Here is an 18,011-nt window from a genome sequence, read left to right on the forward strand (position 1 = left end):
ATGTCAACATCTAAAGAAATATAGTGATCAGGAATATGAACTTATGATATTTAGGGATAGGCAGCGGCAATTATATCCTTTAGATTTATTCTTTCTCTGATTAGCAACACCTCAAAAATTATTAGGCCAACAGTTGTAGTTTAGTGGTAAGATTCTACTAATACTAGTTTTCTAACTTATATAATGAGAATAGGTAGTCTTTTTATTTAATTTATGATTAGTTTACCAGCTGTAAGAAGAACACCTTAAAGTTATTGGTCATGAGTTTGTTAATTTCAAGATTCATCAAATCTCTTCTCCATGTGATACTACCTCACCTGAAAATGAAAGGCCCAAAAATTTCCTTTTATGTGAGCATGAACAGGGGATCAATTGACAATTGGTGATTATATTATTATAATGGAAGGGTAAAAATAATAGAAAGCTAGCTATCAGCCTACAGTCTACTGATCCTAACCAAATCTTTTCTAGGCCCTTGGTAAAAGAAAATGTTCGCAGGACAAGAGAAAGCCCAACAACCTCACCACCTTTCCCCATAAATCTTTGCCTCACTGGATTGATGGCTCTTCAACAAAGGGAAAGGGGTCCCTCACCATCTCCCTACTCCCATCTTACCCCCTGTCGCCCAATCCTAATCCTTTTGTCTCCTCCAACCCTACCTTACGATCCCTCTGCCAAATGCTGTGGTTGCTGAGCTTGCAGCTCTGATTCCATTTTCTGAGAAGAAAGAGAGCGAAAAGAGAAAGAAAGATCCAATCTTTTTTTTTTTCCCTTCTTTCTCCTGGTGGGCCTCTAGTTGGTTCTTGATCTTTCTCCTTATCTTGGGTCTCGACGGTTCTGGGCATTGCCATTTGTTGGAAATGAGGAAGCATGGATGGCAGCTTCCTTACCATCCTCTCCAGGTTTGCCTTTTGCAGCCTCTGCCTTCCTTTTATATTTTGATGGAAATCTCATTTCTTCTTTATTAATGTGTACAGGTGGTGGCTATAGCTGTTTTCCTGGCATTGGGGTTTTCTTTCTATGTGTTCTTTGTGCCCTTTGTTGGAACGAAGCTGTTTCAGTATGTGGTGATGGGTCTCTATACTCCTCTGGTGAGCCATTTTACTGACATTAGTTACTGCTTATTTTCCTTCCTTCCTTTACTTTTATTTCATAGGTCGGGACTTGTGGGCATTTCTGGAGTTGAGCATAATCTGATAGATAGTTCTTAGAAGTGGGTTTATCTCAATTCCTTTTGGTGCTTTCCTGGATTTTTTTGTAAATTTTTCACACATGAAAAATAAGATGGAACAGCAGATTTTTCTATAATTTTTACCTGTATGTGTGCTCCCATCATGCAATTTTCAGGTTATATACTTTGATGGTGTCAAGACTCATATAATTCACTTGTACATGGCTGCACAAGTTGCAATCTATCCATCAGATTCTCACGATTTAAATGTTAAATGTATAAAATATTCTTTAATGAAGTTTTATACTGTCTAAAATATTACATTGGGTAGGATGGAATATTTCCATTTACAAGATTTATCAATTAATCAAGTATTGACATTTCATTTATGATAATGTGGGGAGTCTAAACAATTAACCTGTATTACCTTTGTGAAACTGAATATTTGCTGGCCTTGTAATGGGAAATCTTATGGGGCTTATGGGGTCTTTATAGAATTTCACTAGAAAGAAGTCTCCTTGATTAAATTTTCATCCGCAACATACACAAGTACTGATACAGGTTTTCTTCTTTGTCAGGTTACATTTGTCTTCCTTTTGTATATCTGGTGTGCTGCCGCAGATCCTGGAGACCCAGGGGTTTTCAAATCAAAGAAGTATGGGAAAGTAGATGAAAACGTGAAACAAAATCATAACGAGGGATCCAGACAAGAAGTTTCAGATAGTGAACTACACGATGGAATGACTAGAGAAAAGCCAGTACATGAGGGTGTCAGCACGGTTGCCGCTAGCGAGAATTTACATAAAGGCAATAACTCATCTTGTTGCGGTAGTAATTTATTGGCACCTCTGCTTTTCTGGTGCTGCCCTTTGATATGTAATTGGTGCCGCCCGCATGACCAGTCTTCTGAGCAGAAGAGTGAAGAAGGCATGTTTTTTTGCAGCCTGTGCGAAGTGGAGGTATCCACCTTGGTCATGCCAGATGATCTTAACTGATATGTAGCTTAGGAATATTCTTCTTCAAGCTTCATTCTATATAAGTGGCATACTTATTATATAAGAAATATTTGTTGCTCTTCCAGTTGGATATGGGTGTAAAATCTAAACTATAAATGATTGGACAACATGTAGGTGTTGAAGTTCAGTAAACATTGCAGAGTTTGTGACAAATGTGTTGATGGCTTTGATCATCATTGCAGAGTAAGATATTTTGTTCATTTTGTCCCTTCTCTTTTCATGATCTAGTCCATCACGATTATCATGTTCTGCTTCCTTGGCCTTTTACAGTGGCTGAACAATTGTATAGGAAGGACAAACTATAGAAGGTTTTTCATCCTCATGGTTTCTGCAGTTGTCTTGGTAAGCATATCAGCTCCTATAATTTAGAGTGTTAAAAGATGTATGGGTTAGTGCATATGCAATATTTGATGGCCAAACTCTGTCGTCCTTATATCAGCCTACACATTGGTTTTCAGTCCCTATTTGGAAATCCACCATTAAACATTTTATTGTCCATGTAGACCTGGTAGTCAGGAAATGTAGGAAGCATTTTTATTCTAGGTCCTTTTCATTCTGGTTGATCATTGACAGGTCTCCGTGGTTTGTGCACCTTGGGCCAGCTTATTCTCCAGTGGTCGATAGGAGTGCTTGTGCTGATTCGCTGTTTCCTGGAGCGAAGGAAATTCTCTGTGGAGATCGTCTTAAAGTTGGGAAGCAGCTTCTCTTTGGTGCCTTTTGTTATTGTGGTGGTGAGTTTCTTTTGCTCATACAAATTTGTTGTATTCATCTAGTATTTTATCTAAATCATAAGAGCATATCAATTGCTGATGGTAACACTTTCCGGATCATGTGTTCATGGGTGTAAGTCATGGAAGCAGCCTTTCTTGCAACGGGAGAAGTTTGCAGCAAGTATCTTGCCTAATTGCTGTTACATTTTGTGTTGCTAGCCTCAAGACAGCATGAACTGTATTGGCTGCAAATGTCAATTACACCAGTTTGCACATGCCAAATTAAATTTTAGAAGTTAAAAGAAAATTTTCAATTAGTTATTCACTGAGAATTTCAGTCACCTATTTCATACTGTGACTTCATATTTGCAGGCATCCTGCACTTTCCTAGCAATGATTGCGACACTACCACTTGCTCAACTTTTCTTCTTTCACATCCTTCTCATTAAGAAGGTAAGTTTTAGTCATTTTTCAATACATCAAATTGTCAATATTCCTTAAATAAAACCTGAATGAGAAAGGATTTGTTTAGCTGGTGACAGAATAGGTGGGACTAAAGACGGCCTTTATTGTTCTTGTTGCCCTTGTTGTTTGTATTAAGAGTCAACAATTTTGTCTGCAATGTGATTTTCTTTTTGGCCATTGTGTGAATGAAGTCGTGAACTTGTCTAAGAGTAGCAGCATTCAATATATAGAAGCGTGCCAATTTACCTCATTAGCTACTGACCTCCAGTTACCATAGGATATATTTCTAGTTTGATAATGTGCATTTTCAAGCTATCAACATTTTCTTTTCCACCCAAGATCTAAGAACCTAAGACTAATTACTTGCATGCACACATAGGGAATCAGTACATATGATTACATCATCGCATTGAGAGAGCAAGAGGAACAAGAAGGTGGCCAGCAAAGTCCGAGGATGTCTCCAGTGAGCTCTCTCACTGGACTTAGCAGTGCTAGTTCTTTCAGTGCATTTCGCCGCGGTTCGTGGTGCACTCCTCCCCGATTATTCCTTGAGGATCAGGTATACATGTATGCTTGCCTTTTCTATTTCTTAATAATAATACTTCATCGAGATAAATAAACCATGGAAATTGCTGAGACAACTCTGGACGATATAGAAGAAAATTATGGTTTACCATCACTACACAATTTGTTACTAACATCACTAAATCTGGTGCACTCTCCGATTGTTCCTTGAGGATCAAGTATACATGTATGCTTGCCTTTTCTATTTCTTAATAATAATACTTCATCGAGATAGATAAACCATGGAAATTGCTGAGACAAATCTGGACGATATAGAAGAAAATTATGGTTTACCATCAGTACACAATTTGTTACTAACATCATTAAATCTGGCTTAAATCTGGGAAGGGGAAAAGGCTATAGTGTCGCTAAAACACCATCTTGTATATCTTTAAGCCCTTTTCTCAGCTAATTTTGATAATTTAAGCAATAACCTATGAGTTAAGCCAAGTTTTGACAAAATGCCCAACTTGCTAACTATTGCAAGTAGAAGTCTCACTTCAAGAAGTCAAACTCACTGAAAATCCTACCTGGTACGAAATTTGGCTGAAGAGGCCATGTGATTATTATAATCTAATGTAGGAGAAATAGGATTTGCCCTACATTGCAATGTTGGACCTATTAGGTAGAAGAGATAAAGAGTATAGGGAAGGTAGAAAATATTATAGTCAGTTGTTAAAGTTCAAACATTGTAAGCATATATTACCTGTCCTTTTTATCTTTCTTTATCTGGGGGCATTAACAAGGCTTTTCATTTTGGTATAGTATGATGTTGTTCCTCCAGAGATTGCAACGTCTCTACATTCTATTGACAAGAAATCAAGAGAAGATGATGGAATGAGAAGGAAAGGTGTAGCGACTGTAAAAATAAGCCCTTGGACTCTGGCTCGTCTGAATGCAGAAGAAGTTTCAAAAGCTGCTGCACGGGCAAGGAAGAAATCCAGAGTTCTTCAGCCAATCGCAAGACAAGATCTGCCACCCGGGCAGGAAACAGATAGTAGCTACGGAAGTACTAGTGGTCGGATTATTTCAAGACCTGATAATAAGAGGCGAGCTACCAAAAGAGGAAGGATGACTGCTGACCTTTCTCGGGAGTCCCTTGCAAAAATAACTGCTGCTGCTACTCGCAGTAACGGCAGTATCCTGGCACCGGAGACATCTGCTAACTTAGCACCTCTGCAGCTAGAAGCGAGGAGTGCTTTTCGACCAGGTAGAACTGCATCATCCACTGGGAACATAGCTTCTTCGCCAGATAGTAGTTTGGACTCGCCTGATCTCCATCCATACCGCATCTCATCTGGAACTGAAGAAGTACAGGGGCTCACGTCTCTTGCAGTCCCAGGAACCACTCCGCAAAAAGGGATTCAGCTTTCAAGGTCAACGAGTGATGGGTATGAGGCATCTGGGGGTGAAGACAGTGATCGCATCCCTTCGCGAATTGTCCATAGATCATCCAACTGGGCGAGCATTGTCCTCAACTCTCACCAAACTGAGGTAGCAGCTGATCTGAAGGCATCATCCTCTGGCTTTTTAACTAAGGCTAGGCTTCTCTAGTATTAGATCATGTGTAAGAATTTTTAAGTTTCCGCTTCCTTCAGATTGGAGTGAAGTTCACAAATGGCCATGACTGGCTGCTGGTTCTCTAGTGACATGGAATATTTCTGGTTTGAAGCTGGATGTGGTTCTCAAAGAGAACATTTAAGAAAGGAGTTTCTGATATTGGTTAAATTGTTCAACTATCATCTGGTGTAAATGGTTGTCTTAATATACCAGGTGGCAATGTACATACTCCTATTAATTGTTCTCTCTTGCTTCATTTGTACCCTATTTGTGGCTTAATCAGGATTGTGTCTTAGCAATTGAAGTATGTGGTGAAATAGCTCAAAAATTCAAGTCTTTTACAATGTGAATTGGATTCCTTATCCTTATGCATTATCATTCTTAGATCAATAAGTTCTTTGCCAAGTTCAGAATTGCTGATAGAAATTCTGTAGGTCACTCTATGTCAGTATTTTGCTCATTTCTATCGTAATATTTCAAACTTCTACTGTAACTGCGGATACTATGGTCTATGCAACTTTGCACCACAGGGCTGCAGATTGATAGGCTTTACCATCACCATATATTATGCCTAATATTACCAAGCTTACAGAAAAGAATAAGAAAAGCACAAACTGTACAGAATGAAGAGAAGCACTAATGGTTGAATAACTGAGTAACAGCAATGGAAAAATACCAACAAACGTATTCAATTCATATGCTCATATTGGTACATCAGTATTCTTTGTGGTGTAGATGTCAAATAATTCTACAAAATTTACAGATGTGCTGGGAGTCTAATCATAATAACTTGAGGCACACATGTCCACCATATAAAGGTTTAAGGTTAATAAAAAAACTTTATCAACTTCATCAGCTTTTCCATTCCCATAAGGTCTTACAATTGCTTGCCAAGATTATGGAACTAGCAAGGCAAAGTCATTGAAAGGAATGATCATTCTGCTGGTATCTGAAGTAATTCGCGGATACCTTCACATACCTGAAAGCAATGTTCATAGTTAAGCGTGGAGCTCAGAAAATCTAATGATGGTAAAAGTTTATTGTATGACATACTGAACAAACAGAACACTACCAATATTAACACCAAATGTAGACAATGTATGGCAACATAAAGCTGATCATATAAAATTTATGATGCACATAGTCTGAAGACTAGATTGCAATGATGTCAAGTTGGATTTTCTGTATTATTACTATCTTATTCCATTTATTGTTGATACTTGGCAATGCTTGGTTAACAAATAATTAAAAGTGAGGTTCTTCACCTCGTTTAATCATTTCCATACTCCTAAGAATAACATGATAGTTCAAATGCACAATGTGGATAACTGGATGTGCTTAAAACAGAAGAATGGATAAATCTTATGATGTTTCTAGTTAATAGTGAATTGAGAAAATACCACATTTAGCATTACCTAGGAATCACAATACACGAGCACTTAGCAAAACAAACAAAGAAAGAAAAGGAACTCTTCTTTAGTACTTACCAACTTGATTTGAGCCTTGATGTTTGCAATAAGGTGTGTGTACTCCTCTATTTGTCTGTCATAACACACAAACGAACACTCAATTTGTGAAGTAGAAGAAGATAAACAGAGATGCTATTGCAGTATATTTAAAAGCAACATGCCCAAACACACATGCACACATCTGTGCACATATTTTGCTCCTCCATACTCAGAGATATACAGTAATAATCAATGCCTCACTTATGAAACAATATATTGTACACTTGTGAAGGTTTCATCACCTGGCCAACCTTGCTTCCCTCACTGATATGAACTCCAGTGCCTCCGACCAAGTGAACTCCACGTGAAAACCCATACCGATATCTACAAATATGTGGCGTGTATCAGGCCTGCATAAATGACCATAGAGCAGAAAACTCAAAATGGCATACTTAATTCAATTAAAAGACAAACAATTGAATCCTGGAAAGAAAATTAAACAATTTTTATGCAGTACACAGAGCTACTATACTGATCCAACAATGATATTTTTGTCGAGCAAATTCAACAAAGTAATAGATTTGCAGAGCAAATTATACAGATAATTATGCAAAAGAGTGTATAGAGATTCCACAAAAGAAAAAAAATTTATGAAAAGAGATCCATTTATCGCAGACAATACAAGAAATTCTCATCTTGCATGATAAATGCAAAGCAATCAGAAGTAGATACCACCATATTCCGAAGAACAACAACATCTAGAGATGAATGAGATAAAGTTCAGAGCTTTACACGTCGGCTTGCATGTAAACTTCAGACCCGAGATTAACCATCGAGCGAAGGCTAGTCACCCCATTCTTCTCCAACTTCTCGATGTTACTCTTGAGATCCAAGCTATTATCTCAACACCAAGACAGTTTAAGTAAACAAATCCAAATCACTACATACCGAAATCGAAGAAGCGAATTCAACTGAAAAGGATACAAGACTTTCTGCTGCTGGAAGACCTTATCCCTGATGAAAGAGAGGATTGGATCAAAATATAAGGGAAAAAGATCTCCCGGTCACAATGAATGGTTTGATGCGGGATTAAAGAAGTACCTTTCAGCGATGGCCTTGACGAGGTCGGGCTTGAGGCGGCGGTCGACAAAATCCTCAAACTTTTGGATCTTCTCTTGCCGGAGACGTTTGTCGTCCATTGTTTGTCTTCCCCGTGTTCGTGGATTGAGATTAGGGTTTTACGAGGAGACTGAAGAGTTTTAAGTCAAAACCCCTCCCCCTTGATTACATTCAGGTCCAATTGATGTTTGTTACATTTACATTTCACCCCTTATATGTATGAATATTATTTCTAACTCCTTTAATAGGAAGAAACATCTCCTAATCTCATCTAAAAAAAAAGGACCTCAAAATCTCGTTTTATTTGCAGCCTCATAAAAATGACAGAGAAGTATCTCTCATCTCGTATCAAAAAAAGTATATTAAGATAAAGAGAAATAGAATAAAATAAAATAAAAAGCTAATTATCCTCGGTTGAGTTGCCAAAAAGAACGCAATCAAAATTCCATGGAAAAATTAATCCCCACCCCACTCTCTTCCCACCCATTTCTCCACCCGCTCGTCTTAACTCCCCCGACATCAACAAACCCCCACGTCGTCTACAAGCTCCGATCCGTAGCCTCCTTGCAGGCGATGGACGGCGGCGAGGACGGAAAGGCCTCGCCGTTTCCATTTGCCGGCGCGGGCACAGGCTCTGTGGCGGGGGACGGGTGGGAGGCGGTGGCGCCGCCGGCGACGCCGCCCGTGTGGGAGGAGAGCGGGAGGGGATGGGAGGTTGTGGCCGACGTCAGCGCCGGCGTCGGTGGGGGCGGTAGCTTCGACGATTGCGCCATCTTCCCTCCCAGTCTCCACGAAGGGCTCCATCTCCATCCCGATCCGAATCAAGACCTTACCCCTCGATCTCTTCAAGAAGCTGACGGGGAGCCCTATTCCCCTCGGTGGAGCGAAGTGGTGGAGGAGGAGAAGGAGGCAGTGGTGGAGAGAACCTTTCGGTTGCAGAGGAGGTTATCGGATTCAGCGAGGAGAATTTTGGACTCCGGAATGGAGGTTATCCAGTCCAAGATGCCTTTTTGTGGAGGAGCGGGAGGAGTAATAGGAGGTGGGATTTGGTCGCTGTCTGTGTTGGCTGGGTTGGGGATAATGATGTATATGAGGCGAAGGGACCGGCGGGAGAGGGATCTACTGCTACTTCTACTTCAAGAGAAGGATCAGGTGCGACTTGCTAACCATTATTTATCGTTTTTTTTCGCGTAATTTTACTTCCACTTGGTTTGTAATTCGAGTAGGATGTCTGCTTTTGTACATCTTTTTTTGGTAACATGCTTTTTGACCAACAGGCCTCAGCCCTTGTTTCATTGAAACTTAAAACAGACCCCTTTCCACAAGGAAGTCTCAGCAAAACGAACTGTCTAAACAGACAAAATAATCGTTCATGGACCATTAAGGTCCTAATTAACATCCTGACACCAAAATAAACCACCAAACTACAACCAGAACCAACTACATCAACAAAATATAGTCCATATTACATAACAGCAAGTCGGTAAAATGCACACAAAGGCTAAAAGCTTTCACATCTGTCCGGAAGCATCAATCTTCCTCAATATTCATGATCTCTAGAGATCCTTGTGCTAGTTGACTTTTTGGAAACATGCTGAAAGTTTCAATTTTGAGAGACAAGGTAGATTGGAGCTTTTGTTCTCTTGATGGGTGGGTATCATTGTATCTAGAAGATTATTAGACATTTCATTCTTGTTCACTAATCATTATGATGATTTTCCAGTGTTTCTAATGGCATAATGGAGAATTTTTATGTTGTAGAAGGCATAATGGTTACTCTAAGAGTAATTGGACTTCAGTTTACATACTTGCATGTCATAATAAGAAATGGTTATTAGACTAGAAAATATGTTACTGCTGAAATTTCTCATTATACAGTTATTGAATGAGAAGTTGTATTACATCACTAATCAGGTAGTCCCTTATGAAAATTTTATCTGAGAATTAGAAATAGTAGTAGTTGTATCTTGTGATATTCTTAGGAAAGCTACTGGACTTCTGATATTAATCTTATTATGGGTGTCCTAACATATGTCAGAATTCATGAAAATTATGCCACTAGTCTGAAAATATACTCACCCTTGGTATAAGAAGTTAAGAACCTTACCACGTATGTATTGTATTGGCTCTTAGGCCAACTGGGCTTTGCGGTTGTTTGCATATAAGCAAGTTCTTATTCTCTTTGTTTGTTTGCATGTAAGGAGTTGATTATGGAGCTAAAGAGAAATCTAGTTAATTTTGGCTTAGAGTATCATTTGGGAGGGATTTAACCATCATAGAATTTGCAATTTTCTTATAGAAACTGGTAGGTTTATATTACCTCTGTGGTTCTGTCTATGGGCAATTCAAGTAGATAACAAGTTATTTACTGAGTTACAAAAGAAATTGTTTCATAATTTGATCTATATCGGCCATACTTTTTAGTGTCGAATTCATGTGATTCTAGGCTTTTGGCATAGAGTAAATTACTGACTTAGAATCCATAATCCTGAGTCTGTAAACATGCTTGTGTTAGTTTGTGCTTGCATCTCTATGATTATTGGCATATGCTTGGAAAATAGGGTACATGTTATACATGTTATGCCATGATTTTATTATCTATAATGTTCTCCATTCCTTTAAGTTGAGCAAGATTTAACAGAGCAGTACAGGTTTTCTTCAGATTGTTTGCGGTTTTCTTTATTTTGTTTTCTTGCATCTTGATGTCACAAATCCATATATGAGCATTCAGTTTCTGAGGCTTTGTTTCAAAATCTTCTAACATCTGTGAGGTTGCTACTTGTACTAGCACTACGAACATGGTGATATACATGATCTTGTGGTGTAGACAACTATCGTGAGATGTCTCATTTGGCTAGGGAAAACATATATTGTTTATAGGCATATATATCCTCTCTTAGTGGGGAGATGGATAGATGCATTCATAAATGTTCTTATTCATTCTGGTTGTTGTTTGTTAGCTGCCATTGCACTCTGAGTCCCATTTTATTTTGATTATGCAATGGCAGAGATTCTGCTATTTATGCATATCTCTATGCAATTTCTAACTTGACTGAACACAGAAGAAGGGTGCTGATGATTTGGTTCTTCTTCTAAATTACCTTTATCTGTCTTCTTATGCTTATTCTTGTAAGGTTCTGTTTAACTAAATTATACCCATCAATCTTAGCATGTTATATTTCATCTGTTACGTATGCTATGCACGACAATTCCATGCTTTGCCTTTTTTTTTTGTGTGTGTGGGGAAGTTCCAACCATTGACTAGTGTCAATCAAAGGCCACTTTCATCTATATTTATTCCATTATCATTTTTAACTCTTTGAGACAGTCTGTCGCTGAATAGGATTGAAGTTTCCAGCTTTTGATTCTTTACATTATGCACTCTTCTTGAGTTTTATTGGTGTTAGAAATTTATATTTGCTCAATCTTATATATTCTGCAGAGAATTAGCCAGTTGCTGCATCAAATTGCACTAATGAATGAAATTAAGACCATGTTGCCACACCAAGTTTCTGTTCTCAGGAAGTTATGATCTCTTTTGCAATCCCGTTGGCCGTTCAGCGCAGCTATAGTTTCCCTGTATTTCCATCTGATTATTTACTTCCAAAATCCCAAGAGAACTGCTGTATTTTAATGTCATATGACTTCATACAACATGCCCAAGGTTTTATCGGTGGTTCCAAACTAGGGAGATTTTATTTTTGTGAAGGCAGCATAAGAGTTCTTCTATTTTTCTTTTTCTAGTGCATTCATGTATATGTAAATGGGAACTCCATAGGGAATACTTGAGGGTGACTCAGAAACTTTTGTTTGATATGAGTTCAACTCCTTTGAACATCTTGCCAAATATAGGTATACTTATTATCGGTTGGTGTAATATTATAATGCCAATTTTCTTTCCTAGTTTGTCCCTCTTGAATGTCCTTAAAGCTGAAATCTCCATGCATATGCTTCTTCCTTTCCTCTGTAATTTCTTATCGGTTAGCCAAGGATGTAAATTATATAATGCTTCGATGTTGCATAACTATTAGGTTTCCATCTAACAACATGCTTATTTTGAATGATCAAAGTCCCTTTTTTTTTCTTTTAAATGTTATAACAGTGCATAAGGGACCTGAATGAAATGAAAATTTCTCAAATAAAATCCACCATCTTCACAAGAAATTAGCAAACCAAGATCATTGTCATGCCTATGCCACTTGAGATTTGAGGATAGTGGATTTGAGAAGAGTGGGTTTATCAATTCAATAAACTAACTGATACATAAATGGTGATTTCGAATGCACTTTGCTCACTTACCTTTCTCTCTCAATAAACTGATTAATAAATAATTTTTGCTCACCTAACAATTCAAGTGTTGCTCCACAAGGAGCCAAGTTTAGCAAGAGAGACAAATAAAACCTTTCTAAACTCTTGTTTAGCTTTTCTTGATTGGAAGCTGGCTTAGTCCAGACAGCAACAAACAACTAGGCAAAGAGATAAAAGGAGTTTTTGACAAACTAACCCTGTTCTAATTTTTTTATACAAAATTAGACTACTCCTTAAATTTATTACCAAATAAAATTTAATTTATCGTAATACTAACAAAAACGTTGAACTAATTAGCCTTTTTATCCCTAAGCAAAAACGCTAATTAGTTCAGCGTTTTTTTAATCCTAAAATACTAAACTAATTAGCATTTTATGTATATAAATCTTTTTAACTTAATCTTTTAGTAGTTAAAAAAATTGTCTGACGATGAACTAATTAGCATTTTTAAAAATGCTAATTAGTTTAGCTTTTTTGTTAGAGTTACAGCTAATTAAACTCTATTTGATAATAAGTTTGAGAAACGGTCTATTTCTGTAAAAAAAAAAGGCTTTTAGTTTGGTCAAAAACTCAGAGAAAAGCTTAACCTTATTTATCTCATTCACCCCCAATAAGAGGTCATCTTAGAAAGAATGATCTTGTTAATAGGTGAACATACAATCAAATATGATACAACGGTCTGAGAGATTGAGACCCAAAAGGTTGATTGCTATCTTATCACAACCCTGTGTATAGTATGGGCATCAACTTTGTAGCAACACAACTGCAACTAGACTGGCACTCGTTTCCCTCTGTAGCGATCTAAGAACTGCATGGAAGAAAATGGAGAATAAACGAAAATTAGTCTAGCATAAGAACTCACAGATATGTGAGTTTCATCATGCAACCCTGAAAACGAGAGCTATTAGGTTAATATAATATCAAGTCAACAAATGGACAAGCTTTGGTGAATTGGCATACCGATGTCACAAATGGCTGCTGGAATATCCAACCAAGGACAGGAATCCTTTGCAAGAAAACTGCAAGCGTTGACCAGAAACCACTGCGAAGTATATCAAGGGGCCGATTCAAAGGAAGAATATTAGAGTAATGTATAACACATGAATCAACATCAGAAACCGATGTGAAGATATTCACATACAGGAGAACATGTTTTTAACGTTTGAAGCAATAGCGATACTCAAAATCAACCAACAGAGTCATCATTGAGTAAAAAAAGGATAAGAAAACAAAAGGACACTAACCTGAAGAGCACAATGAAGCCATATGACTCCAGTATCATGCCAAAAACAGGCCATCCAATCAGGATCAGAAAGAATCCTGCTCCAAAGGAGATAGTACCCTGTAAACCAGCAAAATATTAGGGCAGGAGAAAGGGAAATAAAATTACTGGTAGATTGAGCTTTAATGGTGAGCTCACCTTGTAATTCTTAGGCTTAATGAAGAATTGCATTGTGGACTTCAGTCCGATGGTCAACATCACACCTGAGAGAAAGAGTATCTGATATAATCCATAAGTAAGAAATCTTCCAATATCATTCACTGTCTATACAAAACTACGAGTCACAAATGGAAATAGAATGCATGATATTAAGGGGGGGAAAACTTACATTTCCCATGGCTAGAAATCCCTTATCAAAGAAGAAAATGATGCCCAAGAATGAGAAAAATATTCCAAACCCTGTCAGGCCTAGGCCAATTTCTGATCCAGATAAAGTTTCATAGTTAGTTATACTTAACCAAGGAAATGGTAAAAAATAATAACACCTGGGAACCTTTGCATTGTAATTGTCAAGAATGCTCCTACAGAATCAGACCGTCTCATAGAGAAGTCAAGAGAAAAAAGAAAAGAAGAAGGATAATGTAAGATTTAAATGTGGAACATCCAGAACAGCTTAGAGAGTAAAAGAAGTTTCGACCAAAAAAAGAAAAGAAAACTTCAAAACAGGTGTCAGTTTAGAAATTAACATATAGCTACTTTTCTGTCTTGGATTTAAAGGAATACATGTTGCATTTTGGTGGCTGAAATCTTATGCCTCAGACGTTACAATACATGATAACTTAAAGAGAGTCACACCTCATACAAACAAGATCAAATCCTTCAATATAAGCAAATGGGTTGTTATCGAAGTATCTTTTCATAGCTCTAGGTCAATGAAATTTAAAGATCTTGAGTTAGGAAATAGTTTGAAGTTTCATCAAGACAGAACAATAACTGCCAAAACTTAGTGAAAACTAAAGTCAAAGCTCATTGGTTAAGATAAAAAAAATATCAAGATTTTTTATTTCGACATTTATTTTCAACCACAATAGGCTAAGAACATTTTATTTCGAACTAAAACATTCATCTTTTCAAGGAGTCAAAACCAAAACTTCAAACATCTTTAGGATATATATGTTCAGTCAGCATCTATCTGCTTTTCTGTGGCAGTACTTAACTTTCAATTTTAAATCGCAGTCCAAAGTTCTCCAGGAAATGAGGAGACAAAAGGGATCCGATATTACATCTTGGAGATCTCTAAGTGGATCTCTAAGTAGATTTTACAATGCCGATTCTTGTTGTCATTAAAAGATTGAATTGTTTTGACCTGATCTACTGCTACAAATAGAGAAGATGGAAGTTGATGCCAAATAATTAAGCTATATAGGTAAATTAGGAGTGCTGAACAGGCAAAAAACTATATTAATTTCAAATTGGGATGGCCTGCAGGATTGGATTAATTTTGAAGAATTATAGTGCAGTACAAATAGGAAGATTGCAAAAAGAATACTTCTAAACTAGCACTCAAATTTAAGGCAAGTAATTCAAAGACTTAAAGGAAAAAAAATCCAAAATCTTTACTCATTAGTCTCAACTAAAAGAAGTGTCAGGCATCGAAAAAACAGTTGGAATGTTTCAAAGGGGGCATACCCTGTATCATCTACAACTTTAACAGAAAATATACTGTGACATGAAATAGACATAGAAATCATACTTTTCCGATCATTCATCTCAAATGAAACCATTCTGCCAAGATAAAGACACAAATGGAGAAGCCCTTCAACGGCAAGATAACAATCTGCAAGACAAAGAGCTCATGTGAAGTACTTACGACTTTATGCAAAGAAGACATTCTAATAAAGAATTAGCCTTTTTATAATAGCCGCATTAGCATCCTCATGTGTTGGTCTCCATACATCAGAACCTACTTCCGAAATATTAAATTTACCCACTACAATTGAGGAACAAATTTTGCACTGATTTTCTTCTTTTTTTACGAAAAGCCCATAGGTGAGAGATTTCATTCCTTCAAATAGATGTGTACAAGTTTGATGCACGATAAAAGGGGGAGATAGTTTAAACAAGTTCCAAAACTCGGCGAAAAAGCATTGTACCAAGCGCAAAGGACACACAAAGTAAAGAGAAAAAAAAAAATTAAAACAAAGCCCAAGCTGCGAGACCGGCTCAGAGGACTGCTGCGGTTTTCCAATTCCCTACTTAAATATGATCTAATTATGCCTCGCGAAACAGAGACGAACAAGAGTTCTTATCAGTATTCCGTTGCTATTATAATTTCGATTACTAAATTAACGGACAGAGCAAGAAAAACTCACTCGGGAGTTCCACAAGAAAATCGCAATCCCATTCCCAAGAAGGTCATATGGATCACCAAAACAACATAAATAAAGAACGAAAGAAGTAGCCATCGATGATTTGAAGCAAAAGGAAAAAGAAGGGGATCGAACAAAGATATATACATAGAGAGAGAGAGAGAGAGAGAGAGAGAGAGAGAGACGAACGGGCTTATTGCGGAACCGGATCCAGCGGTTGCCGGCTGTCGCCTGAACTGATCACTCGTCTCACAAGGAGGGGACGACGGATGACAAGGGCTAAGGGGCTCGAAATATTTATATAGTTTTCTCTTTTCGTGAAAATGGATTTTTTTTTGCAAATTTAATTAAAAGACGTAATTACTCTTATAAAAATATAATCTGATTTAAAAATAGTAGAGGTAACTTTGTAGCTTGACAACTTAATTATGATATAAGATATTACTATTAATTTTGGATGAAAATTTTATCATTAGAATATGATTGTAAATAAAAGGGGGTTAATTTTTTCTTTTGGTGGTAAAAATTGGTAAATTATATTACCTTCAAAGGTGTAGTTTTTGACGACTAGTTTCAATATTTTTTTACCGAAATAAATTATTTTTTAAATTTATTATTAAATAAGATCTAATTTAAAGTAACTCTAATAAAAATGCTGAGCTAATTAATATTTTATCCCTAAGTAAAAATACTAATTAATTTAATGTTTTTGTCTAGTTCTAAAAAGCTAAATTGATCGGCATTTATATATATAAAGTCTTTTAACTTAATCTTTCAGTATTTAAGAAAAAAAATTATCTGATGATAAAAATACTGATCTATTCAGTATTTTAAAAAATATTAATTAATTTAACATTTTCATTAGTAAATTAGATTTATTTAATAATAAATTTGAGGACCGTCCATTTCGGTTAAAAAAAAAAAAGGGGGGTTAGTTTGGTCAAAAACTCTCGAAGGTGATTCCACTCTTAACCCGGGGATAAGGGTAATCTCATCGGAGAAATAGAGATACACAGTTGGGATTTGCGAAATAAGGGTAAGTTTATTTCAGTATAAGTCTCTTTATACTATATGCGATTGAGGCAGCATCAATCAAACAGCCGGCGATTCAGATGCCACTTCCGATCCCCCGAAGGATTTCGAAGCCCTCGCCTTGGCGAACTCGAGCACCCAATGGCGTATCTTCTTGGAGTAGACCTGGAGTATCTCGATCCACTCTCATCCACGGAGTCGCTAGCGACGCCGTCGGGGCCGTATCCGACGATGGCAGCGGAGGAAGCGGCGGCGAACGCTTCCTCTTCGATGGCGCGAGCTGATTCGTCGGCCTCGTCGGAGGAGAGCGTGCCGTAGCGCTTGGTGAACGGGGAAGCGGATGTTAGGATTTCCACGAGGCGGCAGATCAGGCCTGGCGCGTCCGCGGCGTCGGGCGGCCACATGTTGAAGAGGAAGCTCCGGCTCTCGGCGGAGACGCCGGTCGGAGCCAGGTCGGAGGCTTCGGTGGAGGCGGACTGGGGTGTGAAGAGGTCTTCTCCGCCGCCTTGAGGTTAGGAATCTCTGAGGTCTTCCGCCATAGACGACGAGATCTTAGGACTTAGGAGAGGGAGGGGGAAAGGGAAGGGAGGAGGGGGCGATTTGAAATAGGAGTTCTTGAGATTGACTCCAATATCAAATAAAAAATTATAATAAAAAAAAAATAATAATAATAACAATAACGTCCCCATCGTTCACAAACAGACTGCTTAAAATCTAAATTAGGCAGCTATAAAAGAAAAAAAAAATTCTCGGCTTTGGAAAAAATAGTTGGGCATAGTCAGATCGGCTAGTCCACCGGATCGGCCAAGTCAAAACGATATAATAAATAAATTTTTATTATTGATAGATAATCGATAAGCTAATAGTAAATTAATTAAACACAAAGGCTAGTCCTTTCCCATATATAATAGAAGTTAAAAGCGGGCAGACCCGTATCTGGGTGATGATGTATAGAAACAAGTTAATAATATCGGTCAACTTACAACCTCAGCAGGATCACGTTTACATCACGTCCCCATGGTTCACA

General features: G+C 37.6%; 4 protein-coding genes across 5 annotated transcripts; 2 read left to right on the forward strand and 2 right to left on the reverse strand.

Annotated features, from left to right (window-relative positions):
* The first annotated feature begins 545 nt into the window (after window positions 1-545).
* On the forward strand, window positions 546-5,814 carry LOC140780550 (probable protein S-acyltransferase 22). Its single transcript, XM_073126177.1, has 9 exons — window positions 546-902; window positions 978-1,091; window positions 1,750-2,130; window positions 2,302-2,370; window positions 2,458-2,529; window positions 2,790-2,918; window positions 3,270-3,350; window positions 3,742-3,921; window positions 4,692-5,814. Exons 1-9 carry the CDS (start codon window positions 861-863, stop codon window positions 5,478-5,480), a joined length of 1,857 nt encoding a protein of 618 aa, XP_072982278.1. The 5' UTR covers window positions 546-860; the 3' UTR covers window positions 5,481-5,814.
* Window positions 5,815-6,151: 337 nt separating this feature from the next.
* Window positions 6,152-8,239, reverse strand: LOC140796673 (uncharacterized). Of its 2 annotated transcripts, none has more exons than XM_073149755.1 (6): window positions 8,036-8,239; window positions 7,919-7,948; window positions 7,727-7,828; window positions 7,237-7,318; window positions 6,974-7,028; window positions 6,152-6,465 (listed from the first exon to the last, which is right to left on the reverse strand). In XM_073149755.1, the coding sequence occupies exons 1-6, from the start codon at window positions 8,131-8,133 to the stop codon at window positions 6,458-6,460; spliced, it is 375 nt and encodes a 124-aa protein (XP_073005856.1). In that variant the 5' UTR covers window positions 8,134-8,239; the 3' UTR covers window positions 6,152-6,457. The 2 variants fall into 2 exon arrangements, with proteins under 2 accessions (XP_073005856.1, XP_073005850.1); XM_073149749.1 differs by having other exon boundaries at window positions 7,237-7,344; window positions 8,036-8,222.
* A 139-nt stretch (window positions 8,240-8,378) lies between these two features.
* On the forward strand, window positions 8,379-11,956 carry LOC140796662 (uncharacterized). Its single transcript, XM_073149739.1, has 2 exons — window positions 8,379-9,205; window positions 11,496-11,956. Exons 1-2 carry the CDS (start codon window positions 8,501-8,503, stop codon window positions 11,583-11,585), a joined length of 795 nt encoding a protein of 264 aa, XP_073005840.1. The 5' UTR covers window positions 8,379-8,500; the 3' UTR covers window positions 11,586-11,956.
* Window positions 11,957-12,931: 975 nt separating this feature from the next.
* Window positions 12,932-16,297, reverse strand: LOC140794686 (vesicle transport protein GOT1-like). Its single transcript, XM_073146819.1, has 7 exons — window positions 16,142-16,297; window positions 15,337-15,420; window positions 13,972-14,063; window positions 13,782-13,862; window positions 13,606-13,703; window positions 13,322-13,403; window positions 12,932-13,169 (listed from the first exon to the last, which is right to left on the reverse strand). The coding sequence occupies exons 2-7, from the start codon at window positions 15,365-15,367 to the stop codon at window positions 13,131-13,133; spliced, it is 423 nt and encodes a 140-aa protein (XP_073002920.1). The 5' UTR covers window positions 15,368-15,420; window positions 16,142-16,297; the 3' UTR covers window positions 12,932-13,130.
* Between the last annotated feature and the right edge of the window lie 1,714 nt (window positions 16,298-18,011).

Source organism: Typha latifolia, chromosome 1 (assembly GCF_019914945.1).
Source record: "Typha latifolia isolate L0001 chromosome 1, TyphaL0001v2, whole genome shotgun sequence".
Lineage (NCBI taxonomy): Eukaryota > Viridiplantae > Streptophyta > Magnoliopsida > Poales > Typhaceae > Typha > Typha latifolia.

Coding starts and splice junctions, on each gene's coding strand:
- LOC140780550 (XM_073126177.1), top strand. CDS start 861: ATGAGGAAGCATGGATGGCAGCTTCCTTACCATCCTCTCCAG. Junction 1,092..1,749: donor TGGGTCTCTATACTCCTCTG/GTGAGCCATTTT, acceptor CTTCTTTGTCAG/GTTACATTTGTCTTCCTTTT. Junction 3,922..4,691: donor GATTATTCCTTGAGGATCAG/GTATACATGTAT, acceptor ATTTTGGTATAG/TATGATGTTGTTCCTCCAGA.
- LOC140796673 (XM_073149749.1), bottom strand. CDS start 8,133: ATGGACGACAAACGTCTCCGGCAAGAGAAGATCCAAAAGTTTGAGGAT. Junction 7,345..7,726: donor GTTTACATGCAAGCCGACGT/GTAAAGCTCTGA, acceptor TCATTTATGCAG/GCCTGATACACGCCACATAT. Junction 6,466..6,973: donor TCAAGGCTCAAATCAAGTTG/GTAAGTACTAAA, acceptor CATTGCTTTCAG/GTATGTGAAGGTATCCGCGA.
- LOC140796662 (XM_073149739.1), top strand. CDS start 8,501: ATGGAAAAATTAATCCCCACCCCACTCTCTTCCCACCCATTTCTCCAC. Junction 9,206..11,495: donor TACTTCAAGAGAAGGATCAG/GTGCGACTTGCT, acceptor TATATTCTGCAG/AGAATTAGCCAGTTGCTGCA.
- LOC140794686 (XM_073146819.1), bottom strand. CDS start 15,367: ATGGTTTCATTTGAGATGAATGATCGGAAAA. Junction 13,704..13,781: donor TTAAGCCTAAGAATTACAAG/GTGAGCTCACCA, acceptor GCTGGTTTACAG/GGTACTATCTCCTTTGGAGC. Junction 13,170..13,321: donor AGCAGCCATTTGTGACATCG/GTATGCCAATTC, acceptor TCTTCCATGCAG/TTCTTAGATCGCTACAGAGG.